The 10,349-nt window shown below is 44.1% G+C and overlaps 1 protein-coding gene across 1 annotated transcript in view; it reads left to right on the top strand.

Moving 5' to 3' along the window:
- The first annotated feature begins 706 nt into the window (after window positions 1–706).
- SDE2 (spliceosome associated SDE2) overlaps window positions 707–10,349 on the top strand; it is a 200,834-nt gene continuing 191,191 nt past the window's right edge. The window contains exon 1 of the mRNA XM_086926176.1: window positions 707–1,000. Coding sequence (XP_086782302.1) covers window positions 896–1,000 — 105 coding nt within the window. The 5' untranslated portion in view covers window positions 707–895. The remainder of the gene's footprint in view (window positions 1,001–10,349) is intronic.

Below are 10,349 nucleotides of genomic sequence, written 5' to 3'. Positions count from 1 at the left end.
CAGGAAAGGTCGGATGTCATGCGACCGCTGTCACCTTAAGCCAAACACAAGCTAATTCATGCCTGGGAGGCAGAGTAGCCACATTTTCTGTCAAGCAGTTACGTTACACTACAGAGGTTGACCATTGTATTAAAGCTTCTCGTTCCTTAAATGGGATACTTTCTGATATGTACTTTCTTATATTTACTTTATTGCTTGTTTTTTCTCTAAAGAATTTGCCATTTAGCTGTTGAGTGTCACTCACAAGTGTCCCTAAAACCATGGAAATAGAGCGTACCCGCGAACATGTTCACACACTCAACGTCAGAAACGGGTGAACCAGGACTATGAGATTATAATATGTATGCAAAGATTGGTCAAATCCTAAGGAGCTCTGCCGCCTACGTTAAAATACCTTCGAGACCACGCTACGTCACTTGGTGCAGAGACCCCCACTGTTCCTCTACTGGTCTATCACCAGGCAGCAGACCTTTTTAGACAGCTGCCTTCTTTACGTTCGAGTGAACGAAGACCCAGTGCAGCCTGTCGAATACCAAACGTACGAGTCACGACCCAGCCTCCTATAATCAGGCAGCTTTGCATGACACGTTCCGTGAATTAAGTTCCCCGAATCCGTTTCGAAATACAACAGGCCACACGTTTCCCGTGTTGTGACTGATTTATGAACAACGTCCACTTAAAGGGCATTCACCCTTGACCGTTCCAAGATGGCCGACGCATTTACAGCGTCACAGGGGTGGCTGACGTAGTGTTCCGTTGAACTGCTAGGAAGCTTACCCTGCGAGTCCACCTTCTCTGTTCACGGGCGTCTGTTTTGGTTTTTCTTCCCGTGAGTTCCTCTGCGGGTAGTGGTTGAGTCTCCGACGTGTGGCTGAAAGCCTTCCAGTCCCGTGCGATGGCCGTGACGGTGTGGGTGAGGGAACCGTTCACCGGAAAAGTTGACCGTCGTACTGTCTGCGATGGGACACCCGTTCGCGATCTGCTGCTTCCCAGGGAGAAGGTGAGGGAGCTCTCGACCTAATGTAACACCATGGCGTCATAAACATGCGCACGTCACATGGAGTGGATGACTCCTTGAGTATACCGCCAACCTTGGTGTCGTCATAGGTTGTTGACGTATTGTGGATATCTCATTGCTGATTACAATTCTCTAAAGTTACTTATTAACATCTGTTTATCCTTTTGGCAAGCTTCGCTCATTATGTTTTTAGTGGTGAAACGGTAGTTTTTCTTGCAGATGCCATTGGCTCTCCAATGAATGGATGAAAAGACATTTATAGAGCGGATGGCGTCCCAGCGCTAAGACCAACACTGAAGGGTGCAGAGGCTCAGGGGAACAGAAAAGTCTCTAGTTGTTTTCGGAAGAGCTGGTGGCTGGGAATCCCAGAATTTTTCTGCTTTCCTCAACCACTGCTAAAACTGCCGTCTCGGTGCTCTGGCGGGGTCGAAACCCAGTTTGAAATGAGTGGAGCAAATTATGGGTTTCGAGGAAGCCCGAGAGGATATGATTGACCTATTTCTCTGCTACTTTGCTTATTCCTGGCAGAAGAGATATAGGACGAAAGTTGCCTAGCTTAGTTTGGTCTAGGTTGGGCTTCTTAAGTAGGGCCTTGACCATGGCCCTTTTCCAGCTAGTGGGGACTGTTCCTGAAATAAGTGAGGCGTTAATCAGATCTGTTATATTGGGAGCTAGTGTGGCTGCTGCTTGTTTCAGGATGTTGAAAGGTGCTGGACCACTAGGAGATCTGCTTTTGACTGAGGAAAGTAGGGTGAGCAGAGTTTCCAGGGACAATGGTGGGAAAGTCTCTAAGATGTGCTCGGGGGTGATAGGGTCCTGATTTATCGGAGTTTCCCATTTTATGTCTGTCGGAGGCAGGGATTCCAGAATTGATTGGACCTTAGTGATGAAAAAACTTGCCAACTTGTTGCACCGTTGGCCCGAAAGGTCATGTGCAATACAAGGGATGGGCGTTTTCAAGAGTTTGTTAATGATATTAAACATTTCTCTGGGCGGGTTGGAGGCTAATAGGATCCTGCCCTCATATTAGGAGGCCTTGGCCTTTTTGGCTTCTGCTTTGTAAATGCGGATCGCTATTCTGTATTCTACTTTTTTTGAGGGAAGGAACTGTTTTCTCCACTGTCTTTCTTTAATTTTGCATTGTTGTTTTAGTAGCCGCAAATTAGGGGAGAACCAGGGTAAGTAATGAGGTCCGCAGTTTTTTAAAATGTTGGTCTTTGGGAGGACCGAATCAAGAGAGTCCTCTATCCAATTAGCAAAGTCTTCACTGGCTATGGTTGGGCAGGGGTTCGGGCTGGGTTTCGTCCTTTCTAATTCTTTAATCCAATTTTCTAAAGGAAGCTTGGACCAGGGGCGTCCTCCGGTCCAGGTGGGGAGGGTGGTGGGTTTGGAAGTCAAAGGTGCCCATGAACAGGTGATCAAAAAACGATCTGTCCATGGGAGGGGGGTGGGGTCTGACCCTTTTAGGGCTTCTAAACTGGAGAACACTGGGTCCAGAAGGTGAGCACAGTGATAAAGAATTGTGCTTACTATCAGTGACCAGGTGTGGAACCGCTTGTGAACCATTTTCAACTCCTTTATCTCATCTTGTGCTTGGCCTGCGATCCTCTGTCATAGGATGAACCATGGATGTCAATTCACCAAAATATCAGGGGTAGTGGAGATAAATCAATTTTTTAACCCAATAGCATATGACTTTTGACACACTGTCACACTCCCCTCAGCTGTTTGTTATCTGTTTAACGTTTCTATTTTCTGTCACGTCTGTCTCACCTGTTGCTGACTCTGGTTCACCCTCCTGTCTATCTTAACTGTGTTTTTCTCACTGATCTCCTTATAAAACATGTTTTCCCCTCTCTCACCTACCTTTCTCACCTGTTCTATCTCTTTTTACAGTCATCTTTCTCCCTCCAACTACTCTTATCTGTGCTTTTTCATCTGTCTATCACAGCATTATTGGTGTCTTTCATCCCTCTTTGTCTTTCTCAAGCATACATCCCCCTGTGTTTTGTCTTTTGATCACACGTCTTTCTAGTGTATTTTTCCTTTCGTTATTTTACCCTTCGTTTGTCACAAAGCCTTTTAACTTTACCTTCTCTCTCCCTCTCCCCTGTATTTGTTTCTTACTCTCTCCATTTGCTCAGGGGCAGCAAGAGGCACAGAGATGATCTACGTCACTTGGAACAATACATTATTATTTTCCGAGTTAGCTCCTGTTCTCTAAGGTCAGGGGGTCGCAGGAGGTAAGCCAGGGTCGCAGCTGTGACTCTGGCAACCCTAAATGACGTTCATGGGTTGAACGTTTCATACTGGCGGAAGATTGGCCTTGAACTTTAATTGGAATAGTTGGCAGGTATAAAGCACCCCTACTTTAAACTTGGGCGGTCATTATTTTCCCCGTAAATATATGTTTAGCACTTCTCTCGCCAAATGAGCAGCAGTATCTTTACAGTTATGAGGAAAATATGATAAGGTTATGTTATGGAGAAAGCAACGTTTTGAACAATGTTAGTTATTAAGGTGGGTCTGAAAATGCATTTCAAGAAGTCTGGCACATAGCAGTTGAGCCTGAGTTCTGTAAGTAAGGGCTTCCATATTCGTGCTTAGCAGTAGAGGGATTGATAAAGAGTTGTGTTTTTTCGATTTTGGATTTTTCATTTGGAGGCGAGAATTTACTGTTATGTTGCAGTCTTTAAACTAGTATGGTAGGCAAAAAAAAGGGATTTGTGCATGGTGTACAAAGGGTGATTCGATCTACCAGGTGATGCCAGTGAAGCTGCTAACCAAAAGAGACTAGGAAGAATGTTGTCTTCAGGATGAGAAGGTTTAACAGATGATTGAGGGCGACTACATTTATTCATGTATTTATTTTATTAGTACATGCAAAGTTATTAAAAACAATTGCATGCCAAAACGTTAAAATTGGTACAATAATTCACGTCAGTGCAACTCCTGTGGAACTACCCGCCCGATTCATGAACCTAAATTGCGCTCGCAAGGGGCCGGATTCTGAGAATCCGGCCCTTTGCGAGAGCGATTTTTGCATTTGGGATTCAGCATCCCAAATGCAAAAATCGCTAATTGCGATGTCGCAAATGTGCGAGGAATTACATTTAAGGAATCTCTATTAGAGATTCCTTAAATGCAATTCAACATCCAATTTAAATGTGCGAATTCGCAATTTCTTGCCGCAATTTACCGCGAGGTCAGACCTCGCGGTAAATTGCGAAAACTCAGAAAAATGCATTTAAATGCATTTTCTGAGTTGCATGTTACACACACACACATGTCCTTTGGACGTGTGTGTGCAACACCTGTGTGAAATTTCATTTGAGGGGTGCTACAGGGTGTCCTGTGGACACCCCTGGCACCCTTCAAATCGCAATCTTATTTACGATTAGCAAATTGCTTATCGCATATAAGGAATACTCCCCATTCATTCCTATGGGCCTGAATGGCGAGTTATTCCTTATTTGCGATTAGCAATTTGCTAATCGCAAATAAGGAATCAGTGGGAATCGCATTTTATTATGCGATTCCTACATGATTACCGTTTTGCGAGTCCTTAATAGCGAATCGCTATGATTCGCTATTAGGGGCTCGCAAAACGGCCCGTTGATGAATCAGGCTGTACATGTCTTACGAAAGAAATTTGTATAACCAAATGACTAAGAAGAAAATGCAGGAATAGAGTTGCGGAAGACCCCACTATAAATAAAACTATTGCATACAAAAATGTAAAAAAAAATAAAAAATTGGTGCTGATATCTGGACTAATAAGACTGTTCTCTTTGATCAAGGATTTATAAGGCGATCCTGCCGGTTGAACATTTAGTTTATTTGCTGCTCGAATCAATAATTTAATGAAGGCGTCAGTTAGTCTGAGGTCAGTGGCTAGTAGGGACTCGATCGGGGTGACTACATGACTTGATTGTATTGAAGAGTCTGTATTTATGGCAATGGTTGAGAAATCAATGGGCATAGATAATTATGAGGAAGTGTGTGATAATAGGGCTGTAACTTGGTATCGGGAAAGTTGTTAGACCTTATTTTGTTACGGGATTATTCATTCGGGAGTCCACCTTAGAAACAGCTGCTTTTTTGCTGACTATGAGCCCCCATCTTCCATATGTATTGTGCATTTATATAGCGCAAAACTGTCACCCTATGGGTACCCTGGCGCTTTAGACTTCAGAATGATCAGCACGTGAACATACCTAAATTGGCAGTGGAAGGTCTAGTTTTCCGCCCTTGGGAACAGTTTTCAGATTCTTTCTGAAACCGGTCAACGAGTTGGACTGTCTGATGGTTTGGGGCAAGTCCCTTCCTTGCAGGCATATGACACTGCTAAGACAGTCCACAGCTACAACACCTCGGCAAGTAAAGGTGTTAAATAACGAAGTTGCACTTTATTAAAAACATACAACTGTAAATCCCAATTGTTTACTGTGTTCCAGATACATAGCATTTCCTATGAAATAATTAAGTAAACTGTAAAGGTTGCAAGCTGTGCTGATGATTGCAGGTACGAATTAGTGCGTTCATCATTATATCTCAAGCTAGGCAATGCTGGCTTAAAGTGAAAAAGATGATTGGGAGGAAAGTTCGCTGTTACTTTTCAGAACCCAACCAGCCAATTGGCTGTTGCATCTTCAAAATTTTAGTTTTCAGCAGGTTGTTCTCGAACTCCTACTTGGGTTGGCAAATCTTTACACATGAAACCAAACAGGCGAAATGTACATCTTAATGAGACTTTGCTAAGTGCTAGAGGCCAGCAAGCACTATTTCTGGTGTGTATTTTAATTCGACTTGTCCTTAACTTGAACTGAATTTTAAGGGTTTATTTATTATTATTATTTTTTGAAACCCGAGGTCTACAAAGTACTTGGAATAATTGTTGTGATCTACTTGTCTTTTCTGTTTTTGTTATGGATTTGTTTTTCTTTGTGGGAGCACCCTGTTCTGAAGGGGCGTCTTCTTAAAGTGTATTTTCTGCTGGTCTTAAATACAAAATAAATAAGTTGAAACTTATCACTTTCACATGTGGTTTACCACATTCATATAGTTTTCTAGGCCATAACTATAACGAAGCACTCGCTGGGCCACCCATAACCAGTGACTTGATGATTACATTTAGACTTGATTCATCGATAGGACATAGAGTAACGTGGCCCACTCCAGTATACTGGTAATACTAAACCGGTTTCTGCCATTCCTGATTCAAAATCCTCACAGCTCAATTCTTTTATTTGAACACCAATTCTCCCCTCACCTCTTACCCTTGTTTAATCCCCCAACGTTTCGGATAACTGTCCGCCGCCATCCATAATAATGGAGCACCAAAGTAAACACCCATTTTTGTCATAGTTCTTCCTTTATCCTGAAATATTTCTACACATAAAATACACAAGCCACAGGGGTGCAGCTATGTTTTAATATTATGAGTATGGTAGGTGAATGGTATCATTCAAGAGCCAGCATCTATGCAAGTGGTCACTAAGACAATGTTGAGTCATCAAAGCAACATGCTAGAGATTTTTAAAGTTGAATGATTAGCTCTCCTTTACTCAAACTAGAATATACTATTTTCCTGCCTCAAACTATGCATAATTAAATCCAAATATAAGATTTTATCATTGGGCCTGTTTATTGACCCAGATGTCTGTCTTATTTGAATCTGCAAGTAGGGAGAGACATACTCTGGACCCGACCTCTGATTTATATACCCTCCCTTCAATATACAAGCTCTTAATGGGGAAGGAAGCTGTAGGTGCACTACTAAGAAAAACTGGGCGTAGCTTTTTTAAGAAAACCAGGCTTAAGATCCCTCTTGGAGCCTGGGATCTTTGGAAAATACTACAGAAATCCTTACAGATTCCCAGAATCAGTAGATGCACACCTTTGTGGAAATCAGGGTTTTTTCCCGAACCTGAGTGTAGACGAGGCCTGGAAGATATGGGAACAGGGCATCCAGACAGTGGGGGATGTAATATGTAATGGCAAGATGTCATTTGATGCCATTAAGCAGAAATATGATCTGCCTATCGGCCATAGTTTTAAGTACCTTCAGATCTCACGAACTCTCCAAGCTTATGTATTGGCCACTGCTTTTTCCGCTCATAGTTTCATACTTGAATATCTAGTGAAGGGCGGAGATAGGATTAGGGTTATCTATCAGGAGTCAATTTAAAAGCTACCAGATGATCTGGAGAAACACGAGGTAGCATGGGCAGCAAAATTACAAGATCCAGATGTAGATCTCGATAAAGCCCTATCTCTGGATAAGCAGGTGCTTAGGTCCTCTAATCTGAAGGCTCAACATTTTAAAACCCTTTTCAATTTATATTATACTCCTTCTAGGTTATGCGACTGGGGTATGAGGACGGATAGTACCTGCCCAAGATGTCAGCAAGGCTCGGCTGATCTGTTACATATGTTCTTTTTTTGTGAAAAACTTACTACAATTAAAATCGAGAAATTCGCTAGGGGTCTCTGAAAACATCCGATGTCGAGTAGATAGGGGGGAAACCGTGGCACTCATTTTGCTTGATTTGAGTGCCGCATTTGATACGGTTTCCCACCCAATTCTTATCAATGCCCTTAGATCATCTGGCATCACCGGCACAGCTCTCAACTGGTTTGTTAGCTTTCTTTCCGATTGCACCTTTCAGGTTTTCTCTTCTTCATCCACTTCTCAAACCTTTACATCGGCGTACGGCGTTCCGCAGGGTTCCATCTTGAGCCCCTTGCTCTTCAATCTGTATGTCAGACCTTTGGCTGCTATTGCGGAGCAAGCTGGGCTCACTATTTACTCGTACGCCGATGATACCAAGGTCATCTACTCTCTTTCCTCTGATTCTCACTCTCCTTCCTCTTCCCTCTGTACAGGACTGAGCAACATCGCAGCCTGGACGTTGGACAACAAACTGCAACTGAACGGGGGAAAACAGAACTTCTTCTGTTTGGCCATAGCACCACCCTATGGGGACCCCAACACTGGCCCTCTCAAATGGGCACTTTACCCACCCCGTCAAAAACAGCACGCAACCTCGGCGTCATTTTTGACGACCAACTATCCATGAAGAACCACGTGGTCAAAACTTCCTCCACTTGCATCACTATCATTACATGGTTGCGTAAGATCATATGGATGCTTCCCCTGGACACTCAGAAAACCGTAGTCCAGGCCTTAATCATCTCTAGACTGGAACATCCTTCTCCTGGGAGCCTGTAAAGAGGTGATTCGTAAATTGCAGATAGTCCAGAACATGGCAGCGCGACTACTCTGCAAATTATCCAATACATCCCCTACCTCCAACTCCCTACACACTTTGCATTGGCTTCGTATTGAAAACCGGACTAAATTCAAGGCCCTCTGTATCATGCACAGAATAAATACTGGCCTAGCTCCACCTTACCTTAACTCCTTGGTACAACAATACTGTCCCCCTCGCAATCTGCGATCATCTAGCCAACACTTATTTTCAGTTCCCAGAATTAAAAAAGCCAGAATGGGTGACCGCTCTTTCGCCTGGCTTGCCCCCTCACTCTGGAATTCTCTTCCCCTCCAGTTACGAACTGAACCCAACTACCTTAGGTTTCGCAGACAGGTAAAAACTTGGTTATTCAACATCTAACAGTTTTCTTCTGACTCTTTCCCCCCCCCCTAATTTTTTTTGGTTTTAGCTCCGGGAAACCTACGGGTAGCTGAGCGCTTTATAAACTTAACTATAATAATAATAATAATTCCTAGAGGGGCTGCTAGGCTCTAAGATCAGTCTATCCCCAACAGTGATGATCCTCGGGACTGACTGTAAGCTGGGTCTTAGTAGTAGCAGAGAAACTGAGGCATTTATCTTTCTGGTTGTGGCCGTTTTACGGATCCTGCTTTCAGCTGCATGGAAGGACCCCTCTCCCCCGACCTTTTCAATGTGGTTGGCCAGGCTTCTCGCTATCCATAATATAGAATCTTTGCTTTATCTACATAAAGGCAGAAAATCGCGGGATTTTGGATACAAAATGTGGGCCCCGTTGAAGGTATAGAGGGAGGGCATAGTACGTTAATTTTTTAACCAGCCGGGATAGATTGCTATATATAAATCTGTCTTGAGATAATCTATCAATTGTTGGTAACATTTTTTTAATTTTTTTAGTGGTTATGTGCTATGATGATCAGATTTCTATTTTTATGACATATATTTATATATTTATGTCTATCTTGGTCATCCACCCAGTTTTTTGTAATAATATCGAATTGTATTTATGTATCTATGTATTGATATGATCTTTTCTATGAATTGTGCTGCATTAATCATTGTATAACTATTTGTACTTCTTTTTTGATACCGTTTAAATTCTCAATTAAAAAAAAAAATTAAAAAAAGGAATCCAAGGAAAGGCCCTGGAGAGGATCATCTCGTTCCTCGCCGAAGAACCCAGAGAGTCTGCCTCCCCCACCCCCCTACCGATCCGCGGCCACAGATGTCATCTGCGGCGTGCCGCAAGGATCCTCGCTCAGCCCCACCCTCTTCAACGTCTACATGAGCCCCCTTGCAGCCATCACACGCCAACAAAACCTAAACATCATCTCATACGCCGACGACACCCAGCTAATCCTCTCCCTCGACCCCGCCACCGCCAGAACCAGCCTCCTCGAAGGAATGAAAGACGTCGCGGAATGGATGAAGCTCAGCCGTTTGAAACTGAACTCGGACAAGACGGAAGTCCTCATCCTAGGACCATCCCCCTCTGCCTGGGACGACTCCTGATGGCCCTCTGCCCTGGGCACCGCCCCGAAGCCAACTGACCACACACACAACCTGGGTTTCATCCTGGACTCCTCCCTCACAATGACCGAGCAAGTCCACGCCGTCTCGTCATCCTGTTTCAACACCCTGCGCATGCTCCGAAAGCTCTTCAGGTGGATCCCCACCGAAACCAGGCAGACGGTCACCCAGGCCCTTGTCACCAGCCAACTGGATTACGAGAACACCATCTATGCAGGAACCACAGCCAAACTCCAGAAAAGACTCCAGCGCATACAGAACGCTTCTGCACGACTCATCCTTGACATCCCCCGTCACAGCCACATCTCCGCCCATCTGAGAGACCTGCACTAGCTACCCGTCAGCAAGAGGATCACGTTCAGACTCCTCACCCACACACAAGGCTCTCCATGACATGGGTCCTAAATATCTCAATTGCTGCCTCACATTCTACACACCCACCCGCCAGCTCCGATCCGCCAGCCTCGCCCTCGCCACCGTACCACTAATTTGCAGAACCACCGCCGGAGGAAGATCCTTCTCCTACCTGGCGGCCAAGACTTGGA

This window comes from Lissotriton vulgaris, chromosome 6 (assembly GCF_964263255.1).
Source record: "Lissotriton vulgaris chromosome 6, aLisVul1.2, whole genome shotgun sequence".
Taxonomy (NCBI): Eukaryota; Metazoa; Chordata; class Amphibia; order Caudata; family Salamandridae; genus Lissotriton; species Lissotriton vulgaris.
Note: the sequence above shows the minus strand (reverse complement) of the source record. Positions and strands in the feature narration are given on the sequence as shown.